The sequence below is a fragment of the Eptesicus fuscus genome, chromosome 19, assembly GCF_027574615.1.
Source record: "Eptesicus fuscus isolate TK198812 chromosome 19, DD_ASM_mEF_20220401, whole genome shotgun sequence".
Lineage (NCBI taxonomy): Eukaryota > Metazoa > Chordata > Mammalia > Chiroptera > Vespertilionidae > Eptesicus > Eptesicus fuscus.
The window spans coordinates 9,222,884-9,247,939 of NC_072491.1; the positions used below are offsets into that span (position 1 = coordinate 9,222,884).

General features: G+C 46.6%; 2 protein-coding genes across 3 annotated transcripts in view; both read right to left on the reverse strand.

Moving 5' to 3' along the window:
• CCNE2 (cyclin E2) overlaps positions 1-11,443 on the reverse strand; it is a 27,093-nt gene extending 15,650 nt beyond the window's left edge. The window contains exon 1 of the mRNA XM_054708254.1: positions 11,425-11,443. The gene's annotated coding sequence lies outside the window, so the exon portion shown is untranslated. The remainder of the gene's footprint in view (positions 1-11,424) is intronic.
• TP53INP1 (tumor protein p53 inducible nuclear protein 1) lies at positions 7,024-25,030 on the reverse strand. Of its 2 annotated transcripts, XM_054708261.1 has the most exons (5): positions 24,853-25,030; positions 16,936-17,192; positions 15,916-16,273; positions 12,651-12,688; positions 11,594-11,657 (listed from the first exon to the last, which is right to left on the reverse strand). In XM_054708261.1, exons 2-4 carry the CDS (start codon positions 17,045-17,047, stop codon positions 12,667-12,669), a joined length of 492 nt encoding a protein of 163 aa, XP_054564236.1. In that variant the 5' UTR covers positions 17,048-17,192; positions 24,853-25,030; the 3' UTR covers positions 11,594-11,657; positions 12,651-12,666. The 2 variants fall into 2 exon arrangements, with proteins under 2 accessions (XP_054564235.1, XP_054564236.1); XM_054708260.1 differs by lacking the exon at positions 12,651-12,688 and having other exon boundaries at positions 7,024-11,657.
• Positions 25,031-25,056: the final 26 nt, after the last annotated feature.

Consider the following 25,056-nt stretch of genomic DNA (forward strand, 5'->3'; position numbering starts at 1 on the left):
GCAATTCCTCAGAACTGTGTTCATGTAGCCGTCCTTTCGGGTCTCTTAGGCATCGCCATTCAGTGTTCTCTTCGTTTCCTTTTTTTTTTTTTAATTTATATATTTTATTGATTTTTTACAAAGAGGAAGGGAGTGGGATAGAGAGTTAGAAACATCAATGAGAGAGAAACATCGATCAGCTGCCTCCTACTGGGGATGTGCCCGCAACCAAGGTACATGCCCTTGACCGGAATCGAACCCGGGGCCCCTCAGTCCGCAGGCTGATGCTCTGTCCACTGAGCCGAACCGGTTAGGGCTGTTTCCTATTTTTATATGTTCATGTCCGGCTCCTCCTTTTACCACTCACCCCACTTTAAAAATTCCCTTACTTTGAAATGTATGAAATGCCTGTGTACTTGCAATCATTTTAGAAATGTGGGCATTTTTCTAAAGTATGCATTTCCCTACTGTACCTGCAAAGTCAAAACACATGGTTAGCCCTAGCCGGCTTGGCTCAGTGGATAAAGCGTCAGCCTGCGGACTGAGGGGTCCCAGGTTCGATTCTGGCCAAGGGCGCATGCCCGGGTTGCAGGTTTGATCCCCAGTAGGGGGCAGTGCAGGAGGCAGCCGATCCATGATTCTCTCTCATCATTGATGTTTCTATCTCTCTCTCTCCTTCTCCCTTCCTCTCTGAAATCAATAAAGAAATATATATATTTTAAAAACAAAGACAAAACACATGGTTAAAGAGACTCTGGGTCTGCACAGTGCTTTCGCTTTCAGAAGAAAAGGGGGAAGGAACCCGGAACATTCTTAGAGGCACAGGCTTTTTTTTTTTTTTAAATCAGGGCCAACCCACTGTTTCTTGCTTCCGTGCATTGTCACCTCCTCTGGGGAGCCTTCCCGGGTCCCTGCCTCTGCAGTTCCGCTCACCTCACACGGACAGGAAGGACCTGGTAAAATGGCTTTTACTCCCAGCGAGACCTTGGCCTCCATGTAGTCATCTTCCTATCGCCCGGGCCCAGCAGCTCCGAGGCGTCCTGGTCAGACCGTGGTAGCTACTGAACTGAATGATGCAGAGTATATCCCATTGGGAAACTCTCGGTCTCTGGTCAGAATGACGGATGGTGGAATCATTCCCAATCAATACTGGTGGGGTTTTTTTTTAAATGAATAAACTGTTTTAGAAAAGTTTTACCGTATTTTCCGGCATATAAGACGACTTTTTAACCCAGGAAAATCTTTTACGCCCAGTCGTCTTAGACGCCGGAAAATACGGTAGATTTTCAGAGGAATTGCGCATGTAGAACAGAGCTCCCGTATACCCTCCACCCGCCCCTGCCCACAGTCTCCCCTGTTGGCATCTTACCGTCAGGCGCTGCGTTCCCTGCCAGGGGAACCCGGGGTGATGCATTGTTAAACCAAGTCCACACTGGACCAGACTTCCTCAGTCTTACTCTCTTGTCCTTCTGCTGCTACAGGATCCAAACACCGCCCCCCGTAGAGGGCATGTCTCCTTAAGGTTCCTCTTGGCCGTGACAGTTTCTCAGACTTCTGGTTTCCGATGCCCGTGACGGTTTTGAGGAGGGCTGGCTGGTCCAGGAGTCTGCGGGGCGCCTTCCTGTTGGAATGTGTCGGGTGTTTTGCGGAGGTGATGGGCTTGGAGGAAGAGCACAGAGGTCAGGTGCCATTTTCATCACCTCACACCGAGGGCACCTGCTGGCAGCCAGGGGTACGCCTGCGGGTGCCGGCCTTGGTCAGCCCTGTACCGGGCCTCCTCCCGTCACCGTGAGCCCTCTCTCCCCCTCTGCCTCAGTTCAGGACTCCAGTCTTCCTTCAGTTAGTGCGGTCATCGCCTAACTCAGTGGTCGGCAAACTCATTAGCCAACAGAGCCAAGTATCAACAGTACAACGATCGAAATTTCTTTTGAGAGCCACATTTTTTAAACTTAAACTTCTTCTAACGCCACTTCTTCAAAATAGACTCGCCCAAGGCCGTGGTATTTTGTGGAAGAGCCACACTCAAGGGGCCAAAGAGCCGCAAGTGGCTCGCGAGCCGTGGTTTGCTGAGATGACTCTGGCCCTTCGTTCTGAGCTTCCACAAGCCGCTTGCACCCAGGAAGTCCGCCTGCGTGCAGTCTTGCACACACCTGCCCTCGCAGGGACCTTTGCACCTGTGCCTAGCATGCTCCCCCCAGCTGACTGCCATCTCCATTAACACTCAGATAACACCACCTCCTCTAGAGAGCTGCCCTGCCCTGAGATGGGGCTCTTCCTTCTACGCCTCCCTCCCCCACTGCCCCCTTCCCCCGCCACACGTGCCTCTACCCTTGCCCTTACCAGGCAGGGGCGTGCTCACTGACTCCAGGGAACACTTCCTTGAAAGAGCTTTGCAGCTGGCACCAGCTTTGCAGAGGGCTCAGCAGGTCACAGCTGAGTGCTGCCCTCTGGAGTCAGAGCAGGCCCGGCCTCTGGGCTGCCCGGAGTCTTAGCAGAGAGTGCCTGGCCGGCCAGGGCTGCTCATGGCCAGGAGGGAGGGGCAGGGAGGCGCTTCCGATGGCGATGGCGGGCATCTATCTTCGGGTATGAGCGCTAGAGCACGCCCTGGCCCTGGCCGGTCCAGCTCCCTCAGGGTCTGTGACACTGAGCAGGGCCAGACAGGCATTCTGGAAATCCCAGGCCCTGGGTAGAGGTTGAAATAGACAGGAGGGCGGGTGCTGGGCCAGCCTGCTCCGGCCCTGTCCACCAGACCATGAGGTGAGGGCCGGAGAACAAATGCGTTTCAGATCACTCTCACGGGGCGCTGTGGAGAGGGAGTAAGGTCCTATGGTGGAGGGCACTGCTTTAGCTGCAGTGGGCTGGGAGGGACCAGGGAGGACGCAGAGGAGGTGACATTTTAGTTAGTTCACTTAGTCATTTTGCACACACCAGAGCACCGAGTGAAGCAAACACAAATTCCTGCCCCCTCAGAGCTTGATTCCAGGGGGAGGGGCCTAGGAGACAAATAAAGGTATTGTAGGATAGTAAGGAGGAGGAGGAGGACACAGGAGAGCAGCTTGGGGGTGCTGAGAGGTGCTGGACTAGATGGAGTGCAGGGAAGCCCTCTGCCCTGACATCTGAGCAGGGACTGCGCAGGGGAGAGCGGCCCGCGGTTCAGGTTCGCAGGTTCGGAGGAAGAGCGTTCCAGCTGGAAGGGCCGGTCAGGTCAGCATGGCTGGGATGTGGTGAACGGGAGAGAGCAGGAGAGGCCGGAGGGAGCGCTTTAACCGATGGATTGCTGTGCGGCTGTGTGGAGAGCAGCTAGCAGACCAGTGCGGCCAGGGAGCCCGGAACCCATGGGGGCTGGGGCTGGTGAGCAGTGGCTGCCTTCAGCGTGTATGTTGGAGGGAGAGCTGAAGGTGTGCTGATGGGGGAGATGGATGGGGCAGAGACCACTCTGAGGGGGGCAACCGGATGCCCAGCGTCACTCCCTGGAACGGGGAAGATGCAAGGAGTGGCTGTCCCCTTCCCTCCCACTCTTTCTACAAATCAATGGAAGAATATCCTCGGAGGAGGATTAACAAACAAAAAGATCAATTTCAGGACAGTGGTATCTCACGGTGGTGGGGGAGGTGAATGGGATCTGAGGGATTCGTGGTAGGCTTCAGCTGTATCAGTAAAGTTGTGTTTCCTTAAAAGCATCTGAAGCAAACATGGTGAAATGTTCAAATTCTCAAGCTGGTTGGTGGATCCATGTTCATGTCTGAAGTGTTTGGTTCTCCGATTGCGAACATGTCTACTTATTTCATTTATTCACTTGGCCTCTGGCCCCCACTTCTGTAGGTAATTGGGATGAACCTCACTTCTGAGCCTCCCTTTCAGCTGCCACAGTTCAGGGGAAGCTCCTTAGACACCCCAGGGAGGAGGTTGGGGCAGAGAGCACCTCAGCCCAGCCTTCCTCCCCCACCTCGTTCCTAAACCTAGGTCTGTGATCGAGGCCAAGTTCTCCTACTTCAATGGGGAGTAGGGTTTGCAAACCCTACTTGAAATTGAGCTACACTTTAAAATATTTGTTCTGTCTCATTGCTTTGGGTTTTTTCTTCAGGGACACTAACCTTACATTTGTACGACTTCCTTTGCTTATCTTCTCTCTCCCTAATGCTTTTTGTTAATTTTTGTTTTATCTTCTTCACGTTTATTTCTGTTCTTTCTATATTCCAGGGTCCCTTACAGGGGTGTCTCCTCTCCTGTGTTTCGTTATTTGTTGTTGTTTCTGCATTTTTTTTTATACTTATTTTCTGAATCTCCCCGTTCCTGTCCCGTGTCCTGTTGCCGGACCGTCGCTTCCTTGAGCTCTTTAGTTCTGCTTCGTCAGCTTCCTGCAGCCGCCACTGCCTCGGAGTATTTCTTTAGGTTTACAAGAGGGTGTTGTGTTGTTAACACGTCCTTCTGCTTCTGGCCACTTTCCTCCGGTGAGTTTCTGTCGTCGGCGGGGGAGTGTTGCCGCTCCTTTTCAGACTTTTGTCTGACGGGGCCTTTGCCTGGATGGTTTTCCTCCAGTGCTTCTGACTGGGTGTTGAGTTACCACGCTCACTTATTTCTGAATGAGCTAGATTTCTGTAAACCACGTATCAGCCAGCAAGAGAGTCCTGTGATGGGAGTGAGGAGGCGTTCCTTGTTTCTCAGCTCAGGGTTCCTTCCTCTGTCGTGACAGGGATGCATCCTGGACTACAGGCACCTGGGTCACCCAGGCCTCCTCTGAGGTTAGTACCCTAACCTGGCTCAGGTGGCTCTTGCATCCCCTGCTTCCTTGGTTCCTTCCTGAGCCGCTGACTCTGAGGCACCCTGCCCCTTCCTGCCAGCGGGCTCCTCTCTCTTTCCTAAGCTGCACCTGTGAGCCCCCCCGCCATCCCCCCTTCACCCCCACTCCCCATCCCGGTACTTAGGGATTTAGTTCTCCATGTTTCTGCCTCTCCCTGCTTAGCCCTGCTCAGCGGTTCCCACCCAGGCGGAGTTCTCTCCCCCTGAAGCCGAGTTTTCCCTGGGGATTGCTGGGATCTGCACCACCTGGACTCGTGTGCAATTTCTGGTCTTTCCTGTGGCACCCGATAAACCTTTCTTTTCCTTTTTCTCACTTCAGTTTTAAATGCTAGCCTTGCTGGGTAAAGTAGTCTTGGTTGTAGGTCCTTGCTCTTCATCACTTTGAATATTTTATGCCAATCCCCTGTGACCTGAAATCTTTCTGTTGCAAAATCAGCTGCTTTTAGGTTTATCGTTAACCTTTGACATTTTGATTATGATGTGTCTTGGTGTGGGCCTCTTTGGATCCGTCTTGTTTGGTTGGGACTCTCTGAACTTCCTGGACTTAGCGCTTTTTCCTTCACCAAGATAGGGAAGTTTTGGGTCATTATTCACATAGGTTCTCAATCCTTGCTCGCTCTCTTCTCCTGGTACCCCTATGAGGCAGATGTTCCATTTCATGTTGCCCCAAAGTTACCTTATACTATCCTCATTCTTTTAATTCTGTTTTCTTTTCACTCCTCTAATTGGGGTTTTTCTACCTTGTCTTCCTCTCACTCTAAAATCACCTCTGCCCGTATATTACTGTGATCTCAGCTGAGAGAGGATAAAAAAATCTCCCTTGAAGTAGGTTTTGGTTCTAGAGTCCTGATCTTCCCCCAAGGACTCATTAACACGGAACTGCTTCTTTGAGCTTCCTAGTCAAGCATTCTCAATGTTTATACTGGCCTGTTTAGAGCAGAGCCACACAATAGGGGACATTCATGGACATGGGGTTTGTCCATACTGCCCCTAAAATGTTTTTGAAGATTGTGTCTGCCTTTCTGTGGGAAAAGAGCCATTGCGAATTCACTAAGCTAGCTTGGAAAAGTCTAAAAACCAATGTATTAAGTTCCATATTTGTGGGTGTGTTTTGTTTTTTTTAAATCACAGATTAGTTGGAGGGAAAAAGTACTGGCTGTGAGTTACCTTCAAATACATATTCACTTAGCGGTTATTTTAATATACTAATTTTAGTATAATATACTAATTTTACACCATGTTTTTAAAGTACTTAAAGTGTATATTAAACACATCTTTCCCGGGCCCGGGTGAGGCCATGCGCCCCTCGGTCCGGGTGAGGCCACGCGCCCCTGGGTCTGGGTGAAGCTGGATCCTGGGTCCGGGTGAGGCCATGTGCCCCTGGATCCGGGTAAGGCTGGGTCCCGGGTCCGGGTGAGGCCACGCGCCCCTGGGTCTGGGAGAGGTCACGCGCCCCTGGGTCCGGGTGAAGCCGGATCCCGGGTCCAGGTGAGGCCGTGTGCCCCTGGATCCGGGTGAGGCTGGGTCCCGGGCCCGGGTGAGGCCACGCGCCCCTGGGTCCGCGTGAGGCCACGTGCCCCTGAGACCGGGTGAAGCCGTGCCCCTGGGTCCCGCCGAGACCAAACCAGAGGGATTCGGACCTCCGTTACCACCATTTGTCCACCATCCAGAGCTGAGGGGTCAGTGCCGACATGTATACATAAGGAACTGGTGGACATTGAAATTGGGTCTCAAAAGAACTGTTGGTCCAGAAAGAAACTCACTACAGACTGATTCATTTGCCTGTCAGCATAACTATTATTGCTCGTCTCACATTCAGTTCTTATATCTCTAGTGACACATGATCTCGCTCATCTAGGGGAAATGATGAACAACATAGACTGAGGAACAAGAACAGAACCAGAAACAAGGAGGCATCGATCGGACTATCGGGCCTCAGAGGGAGGATAGGGGAGGGTGTGGGGAGGGGGGAGAGATCAACCAAAGGACTTGTGTGCATGCATATGAGCCTAATCAATGGTTAAGTTCAACAGGGGATTGGGGCATCCGTGGGGAGGGGTGTGGGATGGGAATGGGGGGATGAGGACAAATATGTGACACCTTAATCAATAAATAAAAAAAAACAAAATAAAAAAAAAAAACGAAACACATCTTGTGGACAAGTAAAACTCAACAGCAAATATTTTAAGATATACCTAGTTTTAAGACTAACAAACGAAAAAAAAATAGAGAATCTGACAAATGTGAAGTTAAAGGACATTTTTTATTTACTGAAGATTAAGAACCATAACTCCAGGTGGTGCAGAATGCACCACTGAACCCAATTACACACAACTGGTGTTAATACACAATGTTTAAGCAATGCTACACTTATTTTTGGCAAAGTGCTGTATTGTTTAGTCTGTGTATAAAACTGACCAGCTACGAACTAATCAGTATAAAAAATTTCTATAAAAACAGAAAAATTTAGACAGTGGCTCAAGAAAACAAGCTGCCATTTATGCATAGATTGATGTACAGTATATAACCTAACCAAATGTCCCTTTTTTAGATTTCAAGTTGTTGAAAAAGTTGTGTGTCCAGAAACACATCAAGAAGGCACATAGTACAATCTACAATACTCTTCAGTTTCTGTAACTGATGCCCTGCCCTTGAGAAGCAAATGTGTTCACAATTTTACTTGAGGAGAAAAAAAAAGCCACTTTTTTTCTTTAAATAACATACACAGAATTATTGATTAAAGTTCCAAACCTCTGGAGGAAAATACAACCAAAAAGCAAGCAAAACCACTCACACACACCAAACCTGAAAACACACACATCTCATCTCCCCAAGGACTGGTTTTCAGAAGTCCATCCGGAAAACAGATACTAAAACTTCAGGCAAATACAGAGCAAAACTGGGCATTCAACAATGACACAATTTTAAAAAGTGTAAGGAAAATGCTCAATAATATACAAAACATTATCCCCGTAAGCTGCCTTCCTCTGAACAGTAACTTCTCCCACGCAAAGGGTACTATTGCAAATAGAAAAATATATCCTTATCGGAATGCTTTCCAGTACCTCTTTCTCCACCCTCAACCAGTGATTGGTGTCAAATTTCAAGTGAAACTGGTACATGGCAAGGCTGACACCAAACATTATGTTGGTTTTCTAAATAAAGCATTTTAAATAAAATTTTAAGCAATAAAATAAGTAGATGAGGATGCCACTGATAACACATCAACCTGGCTAATGGCAGTGAAACATCCATGATAGTAGCCCCCTCTTAAAAGAATTTAATCTATGTATGGGCCGTATATAATAAGATAACTTTACGGTAACATTACAAACATGCTAGTGTCTCCAGTACAAGGAGCAGTCTCTTAACTGATTCTACAAACAAAAACTAATACTTGGAAACTCTTTCTCCATTAATCTATTTAAGTTTAAATGTCTATCTTCTAGTTGGAGTCCTTCATTTTTGTTTGTTTCCATCTCAAAGAAAATGAGGATAAGATATTCTTCTTTGCTCTTTTCTCCTAAAAACATAAAAGGCAATCCATGTCCTTGAGGAGGAAGAGAAATAGCAAAGACAGACTCAACGAAGATGTAAGGTTACCAACCAGTGTGCTACACAGATCTGAGAAGTAGAAACAACAGGCAAGCTGAATGGCCCTCTCAAGTTTTAAGTCAACTGTCTTCTTACTAGAAGGCATGTAACAAAGGAGCAGTTTGCATGGAAACTGGAAAAATGAACTGAAAATTAATGTCGAAAAAAGCTCCCTGGAATAGGAAGTCAGAAATTCAAACACTTTGCACCTTCTGTAAAAAATTCCCCCCTCAGCCAACGATATACATGCATCGCCACAGAAGATAATGGATGGCTAATCTTCAACTTACAGTGCAGTACATAATCCAATTAGCTAAGGAAGAAGAAGTAATAAACATAGGATATACATTATAAAATGTTTTAGTAACAAAAACACAAACTGAGAAACGTGGTGCATTGTAAAAACTAAGAAACTCATTCATAAGCACTGCTGTGTACACCACCTATTCCAGACTTTCTCCAAGTAACATTCTCTATTCTCTATTATCAGTTTAGAAACAGTCAGAGCACTAAATTCAAAGGTGTCTTATTTCTCACTGTGTGAATTTTTAAGAAATATGCATTAAAGCACATTGTAAACCACTAATATTTACAACAGCAAAAATGATAATTTATTTATAATAAATTGTATTTTGGCCGTGTCTCAAAGAATACTTAACTTGTCAACATCATTACTGGTGTGTCTTGTACATAATAGATGCCTAACAAACATCTAATGACCAAGAACCTCAACTGAATGATGTAACTAGTTTCTTCACTTCTTATATGTGCCAATTTTAGACAGAAACCACAATATATCACAGATGGTGTGGTAGCCCTTACCCTGAAAAAATATCCCAAAGACTAAAATCATTTGTCTTCCAGGAACAATGCATAAAAAAAAGGTCCAGATAAGGAAAACAAGAAGACAATAACTGATAGAGATGTAAATGTGTTTAAAGTATCAGGAAATCTGAAAAAATAAAAAAGGGCCACTCAGTTTTATATAGAAATCTGTTCATGCTACCAAGTAAATTCTCAAGGCTGACCTGCTATAGCTCGTGAGGTACTAACAACCTGCATGTAATATATGGAGAGATGCCCATGTACTCAGAGGCTTACATCAAGAAACATTTAGCTGGTCTTTTTTCAAGTTACCAATATATGGCCCTATAAGAGATACATGTGAAAACATACACACCCTCCTGAAAACTACCTTATCTCCCAACTCAGGTAAACACAAAGAGGACAAATAACTTCTAGCTCAGTTCAACAACACTTGACAGACTTGGCCCCTATTAGAAAACAAATAAATAAAGGGGTCGTGGAAATGGAAAGGGGAAAGGAGAGACACTCCTGGCCCTTCGTCAACGCCAGCGGAGGGACAGCCTCACGCCACCATCTGCTACACGACCTGACGTTCCTGAGCCCGCACCCAGGCTGGTCAGAGCGCACAGCTTCCCTGGAAGAAAAGCTCCAGGGCTCCCCGCAGGGAGCGCGCGGGTCACTGAGAGACAGTCAGACTTCACATAGCTATCTGCTGCTTTCCCCCTGGAAACATTGTAGGGACGTGTGCTTAATCAATCAGGTTTGCAGGAGAGATGGGAAAAGAAGGGGTTTGATTTTGAAGGCGATACTCCTGTCTGTCAGCAGAACGTGCTTTGGATTGTCAATGTGTGCTTAACTTAATTTCCGAAGACATCAGCGAGTGGCTGGCTCGGCAGAACCCAGCACAACTGCTGAAAAATAAAGTGACTGTCTAGCGGCAAGAAAGATCTTCTCCGTGTCGGTTAACTGACCTCCCTGGGCATCGAACGCTGCACTCCGGCCTCATTAGCACCAACTCTCGAAAGAACAGTGTGGCAGGAGAACTGCCACGGCCCCTCCCCATCACTAGGTCAGCAGAGGGGCCCTGGGAGTTTCACACTCAAATCCGCTGTGAGGGAGGTACCTCTGCCTGCTCCCCTGTGGGTGGAGGAAACAAGCCGAGTGGTTCAAGATTCCGCCTGAAGCCAGACGTCAAAGATGAAAACGGAGAAGCCAACCTGTCACTCTTCCTTTGGACACCGTGAGAAGACATCCCAAGGACCCTGCACCCTCGCTTGCGACTGTACCAGAAATCCAAAGCCTAGCGCCTTCCCCTGCGGCGGGTCTACCTAGGAGCCACTCAGTGCCTGGACAAGTACTTCCGAATTTACAGCTGATGAGGCGGCGAGTGGGCAGAGCTGGCAGGGAAGAATCCCAACAACTTAAATCGTGCACTGAAGGGTGAGCTATGGACACACATTTCCCAATGACAACGTCACAGGTCTGCTTTAATCCCTCTGCGTGTGCGACAAGTGCTTTCGTCCCACGATACCTGTTAATGTCTGTACCACGTCACGGTCACACCGGAACTACTGAATGCACTGTTCACTAACACTTAATGTACCTGAATTCCAAAATGAACTGCATGGCTAATCTGGAAAAACAAAACTAAACACCACACACAGAGAAATATATCAAGTTTTCTTTCAAAAGACAATTCAGCCATAATTCCATTATAACTATGGCAACTATAACCTGTTAATGCTCATGTTAGTGTGTAAAAATGTATTCGTTATATACAGAAAAGATTATCAAGTACTGGTCAATAAAGTGTATGGCTGACCCTGAGAATAAATTTTTGTTTACTCAAAAGATTGATTAAGTAATACAAAATAAAATGAAATTGAAAGATGCCTATTCTCATACTTGAGAAGAAATGTCTTTAAAATGCTAATTCATGTACATTTTAATAGATTTAAAGACATTACCAAACACTGTAATTGTATTGATATGTTTCCAAAAATATTCTGAAAATATTTACCAAAAAGTAAATGTTAAGAGCAAGGCATTATGTGATCCACAGCATGTAAATCTGGTTTTCAAGATAGTGTCTAAACGCACTAATAAAACGACTATGTGATTGGTCACCAAGTGGCTGTAAAGAGACTTCACATCCAAACACACACATCCACACACATATGTACAAACCAAGAGCAACCAACCAACCAACCAACCACACTTGAAATTCTTAGTAATTGTACTGACGTGGGCAGGGCTGATGGACAGCCCAGCCGCTGTGCTTGACCTGCCGGGAGTGGCAATCCCTGGTAAGGTTTTGGCGACGGAGGCTATTTCTGTTCAGAGCCTGCCTTTCACTGTGTTCTTTTATCCACTGGGAGGGGCGGAGGCTCTTGGGTTGTTCCAGAAAAGCTGCGTGCGCAGCAACAGCTGCCACATAGCAGTGAATGTGCGGCCCCACTTCGTTCTGAGCTTCCACTCTGAAACACAAACAAATGGGCGTGTATTACACAACAGAGTATGTGAGCCATTCTGTCCGCCACACTGATTTATGGTTGAAGGAGAATTTAGTGTCTCATGGCTGACAGACAAGTTTATATTTTGTGATCATTCTGACAGTGGTAGAAAGCAGCAGCCAACTTTTAATAGAAATATGCCATATAATTGACAGGAGGTTAATTAGGTAGATTGTTTTGTGTGGTTTTTTTTAAAAATAAAAAATGCTTTACACTTTGAATAAATTTCGATTGCAAAGCAAATGCATATGCTTTTCTAGGAGGGAAACTAACATTTACTGAATATCTGCATTTGCCAACTATTTTGCAAATATTCTGTATTTTAATTCTTGCCATGATCCTAAGAGGAAAATATTTTAATTTCTAAGTTTTACTGAACAGAAATCCAAGGCACTGAGATGTAAGGTCACTGGTTATAAAGCAGGTGAGGTACTGTGGCAAAGCACCTTCACAGCGTTTTCTGTCTATAAGTAAAATGTTCTAGGAAACAAGGTTTACATCTGTATTTAACAGAAATATGCACAAGGAAAATCTACTCAACACCTTTCTTGTAAGAAGCAGCCTGCTTATTATTTATATCATAAAGGGCACATTATGGGACAATATTTGCATAACAGTATTATAAAGACCCTTGGCTACAAACCATATGATTATGTTTTCTATATTAAAAGCTAATGAAATAGGGTATATCTAAACTACATTGAAGAGTTTTAAGATTTTTAAGTGTTATTTTATACAGAAGGCAGTTACCAGTATACTGTTCGTAATAACTAGAGAAAAACACAATTATTTTTTAAGGTAGCTTTTTAAAAAACAGAATTGAAGCAGGTCCCATTAAGAAGCTAATAAAGAGAAGTTAAAATGAAGACTGGTTTTTAAAAGGTGGCACCTTGAGTCCTTAACCTCCCTGCTCAGACTGATAACAGTATCACACAGGCCCAAAGCGAATGTACTTACTCTGTGCCAGTGAGTCTTACAAGCAGCTTTTCCTGGCCCTACAATGTTAAACGGTGAGCTATTAAATCACTAGTAAGATTTAAAATGCTATTTCATTCTACTGTTAGGATGTAGTCAACTTTTCTTTGTTTCAACTGGTTTACTATGGGTCATTAAAGGCACATATATTACTTAAAGATTATAATATTTGTAAAGGTTAAAACACAATAAAACACACACTCTGAAGCTCATCTATAATTATAAAGCACCTTTTATGTGCTCTGCACTAATATTTTCAAGGATAAATAGAATGGAAATTACCTAACTTTTGAAAAATGATTTCCTACTCAGAAAATACAAATAATTACTATATAGCCATTCTCCTAATGTTGGTTAACACCTAATTTCTATCTTGATTTAGTAGGCCTTACAATAATTTCAAATCCAAAAATAAGGATATTAAAAAATATTTTAGTTATTATAATAACTTGCAGTACTTCATGTTCAGAAAGAATTCATATAAAGTTAAATGTGTTTTTTTGAACTGTTACATATGGAAAAGTACATACTTAACTTCCCTATGTGTCATTATGAAAGTAAAAAGATACAAAAACAAGATACAAGAAGTGACAGTCTCACTGCTTCAGAACTACAGACATATAACCAAGTGCAGTGCAAGGCCTGGACTGGCTGCTGCTTGGTACAAACTGGACGAAATACTCTGGGCTCCAGTGAGGAAATCTGAGCACATGGTTTTTGTAGCAGATGAAGTGAAATTTTACTAAAAAAAAAAAAAAAAAAGGTGGAGATCATTGCCTAAAGAGCAGATTATAAAACAGCATATGCAGCTTGATCCCATTTAGGGTAAAAATGGTGTGTAGGTGTGCGAACATGCGCACAAGAACATACAGGAAAAACATCTGGAAGGCTGTGCCCCGGGATCGCAACAGTATTCATCTCGGGGTCGTGGGAGTGTCATTTCAAATGTTTGCACATTTGCATTTTCTGTTTTCTGCAATACATATGTACTGCTTCTATGATAATGTTTTTATAAAGCTGCTGAATATATGTATATATACTTATATATAACATGTATCCTCATACATACACACACACTTTAAAATACTGGAGTGTGTGTATATATATATGTATGTATGTATATATATATACACATACATACATACATACACATACAAACTAGTGGCCCTGCACACAAATCCGTGCGCGAGTAGCTCGCTGCCGTTTGCCTCAGCTGGTTGCCCGCCCACCACCGCTGTAGCTCTCCGCTGCACATAGCTCGCTGCCCCGCCCTCCCTGTAGCTCTCCCCAGTTTGTAGCTCGCTGCCCCGCCCGCCTGGTGATTGGTCTGGTAATTGGTCGTTATGCATCACGGCGTAACGACCATTTGCGTATTACCTCTTTATAAAGATGACAGTAAGTTTAAAGTGACTATTAATCATGCTAAATTCTTGAATGGAATTTCTCAAAGGTGAGATCAGAATCAGGAAGAATTTTTAAGAACTGAAGAAATTAATTTGAATTAAGTATGATGCAATTAAATCAGTATCACCTCCAAAAAAATTATACTGTGAATTTTTGTTGGAATGCCTGAAACACTGACCTCTTAATAAACTTATGGTGCTGAATAAAGTGCCAGTTAAAGTCACATTTCCCATCAAAGATCTTACACCTCGTAGAAAGCCTGGGTAACTATATAAGCAAATTGTTTTTCAATTTGGTACAAGCATATGTTTATCTTCCTTCAAGATAATCTGCAATATCGAGACTTAAGAGTACAGCAAACTCTGGTAAAGTTAACCAATTAGTGAGCTGCTGGGCTTTGTTTGTATTTGGCAAACAGGAAACGGAAGGTATATACAATGGTCTAGTTTGCAGAGTCAGAGCTTGGACAATCCAAAAAGAAGCCCTCAGGATGACAACACTAACTCCAGGAATATTCTGAACGGCTCCAAAGAATCCGGTTCACCCTACCCTTGCCAGGTGTTAAGGGAATTAAGGCAGTCCCAGCGTCCATAGGGAACCTTCCACTAATGTACATCATGGACGAGCCAGACTTGGAGCTAATTAACTCTGCCATGAACTTTGTTTTAGTGGGAGGAGCAATCTTGAGTATATTCCCTGGATCAAGGCCACGAAATGTCTGTAAGTTTGCTTTGGAACGTATCACACGTCACTGACCAGGCTCTCTCCCTGAACCTTTCTGGGCCCTCCACCCACCTGGCACTGAAGCAGCCTGTCAGACCACTGGGCTCCCCCACCCATGTTACCAACGAACACTGGGTATGAAATCTCCCCTCTCTAAGGCAGAAAACAGCTCTGAGCAAAATGTTTTAGTAAAACAATCATTTTACTTCATGCTTAAGATAGCTCAGGCTTTCAAGGTTAAGAGCCATTTGAAGTGACCTCGCTAGGACTACTTGGACGAAAAGAAGAGTTTTATTTTAAGATGTATTATTCTTGTCAAATTTGTCACCCTCAAATAATCCGGTCTGTACAGTTAGATTCTAAGCAGAAATGCCAGTCTTTTCTTTCCATGGATTAGCCAAATATTATAAATGGAATGGCTCTCCATTATATAACTGGAGCATGCTACAATGTTTTTCTTTCCCCCCCAATTGTATCTTATATTTGAAATGTCATTCCTACAAAATCATCCTCTTCCCTTAAGACTCAGTGGTTCTCAACCTTTCTAATGCCGCGACCCTTTAATACGGTTCCTCATGTTGTGGTGACCCCCAACCATAAAATTATTTTCGTTGCTACTTCATAACTGTAATGTTGCTACTGTTAATGAATTGATACTACTGCTTCTATGATAATAACAGTAGCAAAATTACAGCTATGAAGTAGCAACGAAAATAATTTTATGGTTGGGGGTCACCACAACATGAGGAACTGGATTAAAGGGTCGCGGCATTAGAAAGGTTGAGAACCACTGCCTTAAGTGTTTACTACTGAAAATTACTCAGTATGTCAGCTATGTGCTTTCTGCAAAATAACAAATATATGTTTATCTAGGTCAGAAATGTTAACATGTGCACTGAAGACAATGAAAAAACAGATTAAGAGGAGATATAACTTTAAAAAAAATCTAAATTGAACACGTTTTATACCATCAGCTGCCTTGTGCACTATGCACATACTTCTATAGATCTCTAACAAAACTACTCTTGTGCCTTCTAAAAACTTAGCTTTGAATTGTAGTAAAAATAAATAAAATACATGCTAACCAGAATGCCTGTGGAGAGAAGCACATACGACGTACCTGGGACTGCTTGGATTATGAAGTTCGTCAGCCCCACAGCTGGCCTCACTGAGACCAGGGCAGGAGTTATGCACGGCATAGACAGACATGCTGGGATGTTCGATGAGCAGGTTTTCCATAGGACTGGTTTCCACCTTGATAGTGGTCAGGCCTCCTGCAGTGAAACACGGTGGAGGGGTGATAAACCAGCTCTCTTCCATGGGGCAGGACTCAAACTGGAGGAAGCAGGAATCGTTTGCATCAGCCAAGCATTCAAGAGATGCAGGTAAACAGGAAAAGACGGAAGGATGTTCGGTAGGTGACTCTTCAATGATGTCTTCCTCCTCATCTGCTGCTGCCGACAACCCAGTGCAAGTGTCTAGACCGGAGTCCACGTGCCGTTCAAGTCCCACAGGAGGATGAGTGTCACAATGATATCATGTCAGAGAACAGAAGAAGGAAAGATTCTATTAGCTCACATTCCTTCATTTTATTTTTTAAAAGTTATTTTTATTGATTTGAGAGAGACAGGGAGAGAGAAACATCAATCTGTTGTTTCACTTATTTATGCTTGCATTGGTTGATTCTTGCATGTGCCCTGATGAGGGACCGAACCTGCAACAATAGCGTATTGGGATGATGCTCTAACCAAAGGAGCAATGCTGGCCAGGGCACATTCTTTTCTTTTTAAAAAAATATGTTTTTATTGATTTTAGAGTGAGAGGAAGAAAGAAATAGAAACATCAATGAGAGAGAAACATCAATGGGCTGCCTCCTGCACACACCCTCATCCCCCGCCCACTGGGGATCAAGCCCGAAACCCAGGCATGTGCCCTGACCAGGAATCGAACTGTGACCTCCTGGTTCATAGGTCAACACTCAACCACTGAGCCACACTGGCTGGGCTGTTTCAACAATTTTTTAATACAAATTTTTGTTTCTTTTAAGTCTTAAAAACCTTCAAAGTTATTATTTATGCAAAAACTAAGATGCAAGTGTTTCCACTTTTGCTGTGATGATTAGCGGCAGAAGATACCTTACCGATGAAGTCGACAAGAATCCATTCATCATCTTCTTTCTCACTGAATTCTGGTTCTTGGTTGGAGGAAGTATTGCCTTCACCCACAAACATTTTGTTCAGTCTCTGGAACATTGTTAAGGCAAGATTGAGACTTTGGCTGGATGCCCGTACAGCTGAGATTTCAGAACCCTGTCTTCGGTCAGCCTGATGGCACTGACAGGAGATTAAAGTGCACAAGGTGCGTGTTCAGGTTAGGCGGGGAGGAGAGTCATTATCCCTAAAACAAAACAAAAAGAAGGTTACTTCAAACCAGCATCTCTCTATAGAACGTGTGTAGGTGGTTTCAAAAGCGCACACAGCCTGGCCAGGCGGTTCAGTTGGTTGGAGCATTGTCCCATGCATCAGAAGGTTCCAGGTTAAGCTTCCAGTCAGGGCACATACCCAGGTTGTGGGTTCCATCCCCAGGCTGGGAGCGTACGGGAGGCAACTGATGCATGTTTTTCTCTCTCTCCCCCTTCCTCCTCCGCCTCTCTCTCTCTCTCTCTCTCTCTCTCTCTCTCTCTCTCTCTCTCTCTCTGTAAAAATCAATTAGTAAAACAAACATCTCTGTGTGAGGATTAAAAAAATTAAATCAAAGTGTGCACACCCTTAGAAGAAAGCACATGCCTTAGCCTTCCGTTACAGCTGTTCCTTTCCTGCAAGAGCCAAACCTAAGAACTGCAATAGCCATCATTTACAAAACATAAATGAGTACTCAAACACAACCTTTAAGTATTTTAAAATGTGAAATAAAAAGGAAAGAGTTGGCATAAATAGAGAATAGACTAATGGTTGCCAGAGGGGAGGAGGGTTGGGGGGCTGGGTAGAAAAGTTGAAGGGTTTTAGAAGTACAACTTGGTAGTTACAAAATAGTTATGGGGATGTAAAGTACAACATGGGGAATATAACCAACAATGTTGTAATAACCATGTACAGTAATATTGTAATAACCATGTTCTCTATTTATGCCAACTACTTGAATTATGTGGGGGAACACTTATCAAAGTACATGACTGACTAACCACTCTGATACACACCTGAAACTAATAGAATACGGAATGTAAACTATAATTAAAAGACAAAAATTTAAAAAAAACTGTGGGTTCAGTGATTGTAGGATTTACTTTCACAGCCCGATTCAGGCTGTGCCTCTGGCCTGGTTTCCATGCCGCCGCGCACGCCCAGCCCGTCCTGATGTGGAGGGGCGCCGCGGCGCCCACAGGACCTGGACCTCTGTGACTAGAGGGCAGCTCCTCTGGCAGGGACGATGCCATTCATTTTAGTTGCCTCAGCTCTTAGTGCAGCATCCAATCCAAAACAGAAATTTAGCCGTTTATCGTATGAATTAGGAACAGTTTCTTATAAATAAAATTGTAATTTATTCTAGAATTCATTTTTTTAAAAGATAAGAGCAGTAATTCCAAACTGCAATACTGCTTCTCTGTAAGTAGAGGAGCAAAAACTATATGTTGACAGTCTGGCAATATGACAGTTGCCCAGGAGCTGCCAAATGAACCCAGCAGTAGTGCCCAGTGCCCACCCCATGCCAGGCCGCATCTTCCCCTGGCTCATTTTCTCCTGTGCTCTGGATCTCTGCTATGTGACGGTAGCATCCCTAACTGCATTTAAAATCTGCAAGTGCTGCACACTTGAACCTTCACAACAATTCCGACAGCTGGCATGAAAACCAGGTGGAAACAGCCGTCCCTGCAGTGGCAGCGGAGGTCTGTGAGCCGGCTCGGTGCTGGCTCCGGCTTCCGCTTCCGCCCTGTGAGGTAGGAAAGGACACTGGCCACTGGCAGCAGTCCCACCTCAGGGCGTCTGGTGAGTCCTGACTGAGGGACTCCAGCCTTGTCTGGTCTTATCCCAGATCTATATATTCATGTCTCCTGCTTACCTGAAGAGCATATCAAAGCTAACACATCCCAAAGAGAACTTTTAATTCCCCCCACAAACTTGGGCACTGCCCTTCACCCCGTTCTCAGTGAGCAGCAGCAGCATCCAGCAGTTATTCAGGCCCAAACCTAGCAGTTACCCTTGGCTTCCTTACGCTTGGCCATCCTCCCTTTTCCCCATCCCACCCCTCCTCCGAGCTATCAGCAAGTGCTCTGGTCTCCAGCTGCCTGTGTGTGGCTCAATCCACCTACTTCCCTCCACCACGCTCATCCTAGCTGAAGACAATTTTCCTGTTGTCCGCCCCCCCACCACTCTGCCAATCACCACCTCCAAGGATCCCTGATCCTACTCTAGTAAAATGAGATCATGGCCTGGCCGGTGAGGCTCAGTGGTTGAGCATCAACCTATGAACCAGGAGATCATGGTTTGATTCACAGTCAGGGCGCATGCCAGGGTTACAGGCTCGATCCCCAGTAGGGGGCGCACATTCAGCAGGCAGCCGATCAATGGTCCTTTCTCATCATTGATGTTTCTCTTTCCCTCTCCCTTCCTTTCTGAAGTCAATAAAAAAATATATATACAAAAAAAAAAAAAATGAAACGAGATAATGCAGGCAACCTACTTGGCAAGGCATCTGGCACAAAGTTCTCAGTCAATGTCAACTATTCTACAAATACTTATTGAGCACTTATGATGCATCAGATGTAGTGTTAAATGCAGGGAAGACGGTAGTAAATAAAGCCCTCTGTGACAGGTGTAACAATCAGTGTAACATATGCCATGGAAGAAGTACTGGTTGTCCCTCAGATCTACACCGGTGGTCAGGAAAAGAACAACAACTTCACAAGTGAGTTTAAACTTAGTGGTTGAGATGATCAAGAATGGAGGAAGGGGGAGAAGGGACACTGGAATCCTGCCACTGAGTGAGCATGAGGCGCCTTCAGTATGTCTAAGGTTCGGATGGACAGTTGTGAGGGCAGGCTGGGCGGGGCGAGTCGGAGGTTCAAGGGAGGGGAAGGTCAAGGATGACCCAGGTTTGGCCACTAGAGGATGGTGAGACCATTTCCCGGAAGAGGGGTACTGCGTTAGGTGCAGGTTGCGCATTTCGGACAGGCTGAATTTGGGAGACCTCCAGGCACGCACCTGGAGACTAGGTCTAGCAGGAACTGAATGTGGGGCTTTGGAGTTCGAGCACAGCCTCGGCTGGGGGCACAGACTTGGGAGCTGTCAACGCAAAGTGCGTGACAGAAATGGTAGGAGTGGATGGGACCACCTAGGGGGGTGGAAGGGGCCTCACTAAATGACACTTCTGTTTCTCATGAGCAGGAGCCTTGAATCCATAACTTCAGACTGTTGACGTTTTTCAATTTAAAAAAAAAAAATCCTCATCTGAGGATGTTTCTCATTGACTCTAGAGAGAGAGGAAGGGATGGGGGTTTCGAGAAAGAGAGAAACATCGATGTGAGAGACACTGATCACGCATGTACCCCGACTGGGAATTGAACCCACAGCACTCTAACCACTAAGGAACACCAGCCAGGGCTGACACTTCACCTCCAAAGCAATCACCGTTAGCTGTAAATGTAATTAGCACCTGTAGCTCATGAGATTCCTGGTTCACGTTTTACATCCAAATTGGACTGTTACAATTGTTTGGCATGCTATTACAACTACTACGAATGGTCTTCAAGTCAATGACATTTGAATACTTTTATGGGCACAACCCATCACCCTTAAGCCAGTGGTCGGCAAACTGCGGCTCGCGAGCCACATGCGGTTCTCGAGCTGTGGTTTGCCGCTCTATTGACTGAGTTTGCCGACCACTGACCTAGACTCTCGATTCCAAGATTACAGGCTGTTGTTGTTCTTTGTGATTAAGCCCCATCCCAGTGGTCTAGGCCCGTGGTCGGCAAACTGCGGCTCGCAAGCCACATGCAGCTCTTTGGCCCCTTGAGTGTGGCTCTTCCACAAAATACCACAGCCTGGGCGAGTCTATTTTGAAGAAGTGGCGTTAGAAGAAGTTTAAGTTTAAAAAATTTGGCTCTCCAAAGAAATTTCAATTGTAGTACTGTTGATATTTGGCTCTGCTGACTAATGAGTTTGCCGACCACTGCTCTAGGCCATTAAATATGAAAAGCAGGTAAACAGGAAGTGTCACTTGCATAACAGTCTTCCTGAAACCCTTCTGGAAAGCAACATGGCCAAATCGTGAGGGCTGGAGCTCTGGTCTGAGAATGCAAATTCGGCTTTATGTTCCATGTGCAACAAGTCGGAAGAGAAGTGGGATATGTAGTTGGCCTGACCTACTGTGGTGTGACACATATCCCAAAAGATGGGCTATCACAAGCTTTGGTGTAAATAAAGGTTTTGCATATATAAACTAGAAGGGAAAAAGTTATTTTAAACATCCTTTCTCCATTTCTTTTACATTAGGGAGGCAGACAGTGGCCCAAGTCTATTTCTGTCTGCTGAACCAGCTGAGACTAATCTCAGGTCGCCGAGCACTGGGCTGGGTGCAGGCCCGGCACCAAACAGGAAGCTGGAGGTTCGGGGGTGGGATGGCAGAGGACACACCCACAGGGGAACCCTTGCTCATCCTAAGGGAACTCTGTGTCCCCCAACTGTGCTGCTACATGGGGCCCAGACCAGACATGGCAGCTGTAAGGCAAAAAACATTGCTGGGGCCACTGTGGTTGGGCAGCTGTGGGTTCCCAACTGCAAACTGCCCCTCTGCCTACAGCTCCAAACCGACGCGATGGAAGCCAGCTTGTCCTGGAGCATACACAGCCCTGTCCCAGGAAAGCTGTCTCCGTCTCCAGAGGAACTTTCCATGGGGCGGCACACGCCAACCTTCTTTTGTCTTCCTGCAGTCAGAGGCCGCCACCCAGTGTCCCAGGCCCTGCAAGCGCACCCAACCCGGGGTGCGCCGTGTTCAGGAGCACGACCAGGCAAGAGAGGGCTCATCCTCCTCTCCCCCGAGTCACTGCTGGTTTTCACGGGACACCTGTTGGAGCCCAGTGGGAAGGACACACAATGGAGTCTTGCCTACCCTCCCGGTGACCCAGGGACTATCTCTACCCAGTCACTGCCACTCTTGACCTTGGCTCCCACCGAGTAACAGTGCTCTCCTCCCGGCTGGTTCCACGTGGAGCCGAAGAGCAAAGCAGGACGGACTTCACCCCTCACCACATGTCACTGACGTTCTGATATTCACAACTCGAGGGCAATGATGAAACTACAGTGGAAATTCCCACGAGGACAAGTTTACGAAGACGGCTCTGAATTTAGTGAAGAGACCCGGGCCGGGGGCGCTGCTTTTCTTTGGGGCACCTGCGAGCCTTCAGCCTTAGCCAGCCTCAGCTGAGCAGGCGCACCCCAGTGGAGGAAGGAAACAAAGTGTCTGTTGGGGCCCCAGCATTTCAAGGCAGCTTTGTCCCTGTAACCCTGGCTCAAAATACCTCCCTTTATAAAAAACGTCCTTTTCATAAAATGAATGAAATCACATTATAGAAAGTTTAGAAAAGCGTTGTTATTCCGTGTCTTGTTGCACCCATTGTTAGTATGGTGTAAATTTTGCTCTAGCCTTTCCTTCTACACGTTTCTTCTTATCATTAGTGACGGTCTAGTGAAAGCACAATCTCGCACCCTGCTGTTACTTCACATTTCATCATCCGTGTTTTGCATATTACATGGGTAGCAATGCTCTGTGAGCGGAGAAAGATGGCCGCGTTGATACTTCTGGGGACGGGCATTCTAGCTGGAGAAAGGGGATGCTAGTCTGGAAGAGCTTGTCTGTTTCTCACCGAGACGGCACCAGCCAACCTACAGGCGGCGAGGCCTGGTGTCAGCCCGCTGTGTGTGGTATCTTGGCTCTGCTATTTGCATCTTGCCGGAATTTAGGATATTTAGTAACTTCTTTATGCCTCAGTTTTCTTACCTCTAAAATGGGGATTAATAAAGGTTAAGTGTAAACCACTTAAAATATCACCTGGCACATAGGAGGTATCCGGTAAATATTAACACGTTCATGCCAGTTGTTGACTGTGAGCAAGTAACTTAGCATCTTTGGGTCTGAGTGTCTTTTTATCTGCAAAATACGTATATAATAATTTGAGCTGCAAATTTACTGTGTGCTGATGGTGTGTGACAGGGGCTTGAGGTACGTAGGTGTCCCGCTGCACCAATAAGGAAAGGGAGGCTCGGAAATGAAGTAACTCGCTCAGAAGTGACATTGGAGCCCAGGTCTGTCTGGTTCCAAATGCATTGCTTTTCGCTGCACAGGACCTGGCAGGCTCCTCCCAGCCTCGGCTCCGGCTCTGTGAACCAGAGAACAGCGCTTCTCAGTTGGTTTTGGCTGCCAGTAGGCGGCTCCAAAAACAACATTAAAAAATAAAAACCCCACAGCTTTGATGATCTAACTTCTGTATGTACAGATGCGGCTTCTTGACAGTTTCTAAATGCCAGGTGGCTAAACTAACACATCCTCACTGAAAAGCGGCCTCAGAATTATGTTTCTCCTTACATCCTGCCCCCCTCACTAGTTTAGAAAAACAAACATGCTGACTTGAGTCATTTAAAATCCCTTTTAAACTTCAGGAAATTCAAGCAAGAAAGTTGTCTTGCTTGTTCCCCTGGAACCCTTATTCATCTAGCCCTTGTACAAGGGGGTTCCTCTCCCAGGGACCCCTCCGAGTTGGCCTGGAGGCTGAATGACAGTGGACAAAGACAGCGGTAGGTGGTAAATCATGGCCTGTTAACCTTGAACTTTGAAAAGTAGGGCCATTCCCAAAAGAACTAGGAAGGAGCACTCACAGAAAAGAACAAAAGATAGAATGGGGGGGGAAAAACAAGAGAACTTGGTCACAGAAATGAGCAAGACCCTGTGCCAGGCAGGGACCTTTGAAAATGCTGCTGCCAGTTCAGAATTACAGTGGCTGCAACTTAAAATCACAAGCTTTCCGAGTGCTTTCCACATCTGCAATGAAAAATGTATTTCAATTACTAAGCAATGTCAGGATCGTTATAACTTCCCTTCAGTGACCCCCACAGGTCACTTCCCCCCACCCTTTCCCCCAAAACTACTTTGTATTCAGAAAAGTGTTACTTTTAGCAACAGATGCGCAAGTCCCTCCTAAGTTAGAGATGGAAAGGGGTTCTTCCTTCATCTACTTCAAATCGGAATGAACGGAAGATAATGAGCAGGCGTATTGGGCAATGCAATGAAAACAAGAGCGCCTCCCTGGAAGTTCATCTCCATGTTTGAAAGAGAAAACACCGTGTCCTTTTAACGGGCCTTGTGTACGTTTCTCTCTCCGGGCCTCGGGTTTCCTGTCCATAAAATAAGATGAAGCATGTGTGGCACATCGTCAACCCGCAACCGGCGTGGGTTGCCACGACCAGGATTTGAATGCTGGTGGTGGAGTGCGCTTGGCACAGGTGCACCCTCCAACAGGGATGCGTAAGGGCCAGCAGGGTCACGAACTCGCCGCGGACAGGTGGGCGGGCACTGCCAACACTTCGGGTTCCGGGAGCCGCCGGGCCCACGGCGCCCCGAGGGCGACCCGGGCAGGAGGGCAGGCGGCGGGGGCGCAGGGGCCGGGACGGCGCGCCCAGGGCGGCGGGCGTCCAGGAGCCCCCGGCGGGCAGTCCCAGCCCAACGGCCGAGCGCAGGAGGCGGCGGAGGGGCGTGAGGAGGAGGAGGAGGTCCCGCCGCGGCCAAGAAAACAGGGCTCGCTCGGGGGAGGAGGAGGGAGAAACCAAACACCCAACCGCCACCCCGCGCCCGGCCCGGCCCGGCCCAGGTCCGCGAGGTCGCCTCCGCCGCACCCGGGTCGCGGGCCCGCCGAGGGAGGGGGCGGCCCGGCGGCGAGGGGAGGAAAGCGGGGTCCGGGGGAGCGCACGGGCGGCGGCCCCGCGGGCAGGACGCGCGCGCGGGTCGGGCAGCGCCGCCGGGGCGGCCGGGGAGCGGACGCGGCCCCCGCCCCCGCCCCCCCCGCACTTACGTGGGCCGGACCTGCGGCGCGGGCGGCGGCGGCGGCGGAGCAGCAGCGCCTCGCTCCGCGGGACCGGGGCGGCGCGGGCGGAGGGAGCGGCGAGTCGGGAACAGCGCGGCGCCGGCCTCCGGTGCTGCCGCCGCCCCGCCGGCCCGTCTGCGCCTTTTGTTGTTGTGCGGCGCACGGAACAGCTGATCCGCCGCCCCGCCCGGC

Coding starts and splice junctions, on each gene's coding strand:
- TP53INP1 (XM_054708260.1), bottom strand. CDS start 17,047: ATGTTCCAGAGACTGAACAAAATGTTTGTGGGTGAAGGCAATACTTCC. Junction 16,274..16,935: donor GATTCTTGTCGACTTCATCG/GTAAGGTATCTT, acceptor ACTCCGGTCTAG/ACACTTGCACTGGGTTGTCG. Junction 11,658..15,915: donor CATAATCCAAGCAGTCCCAG/GTACGTCGTATG, acceptor TTTGTGTTTCAG/AGTGGAAGCTCAGAACGAAG.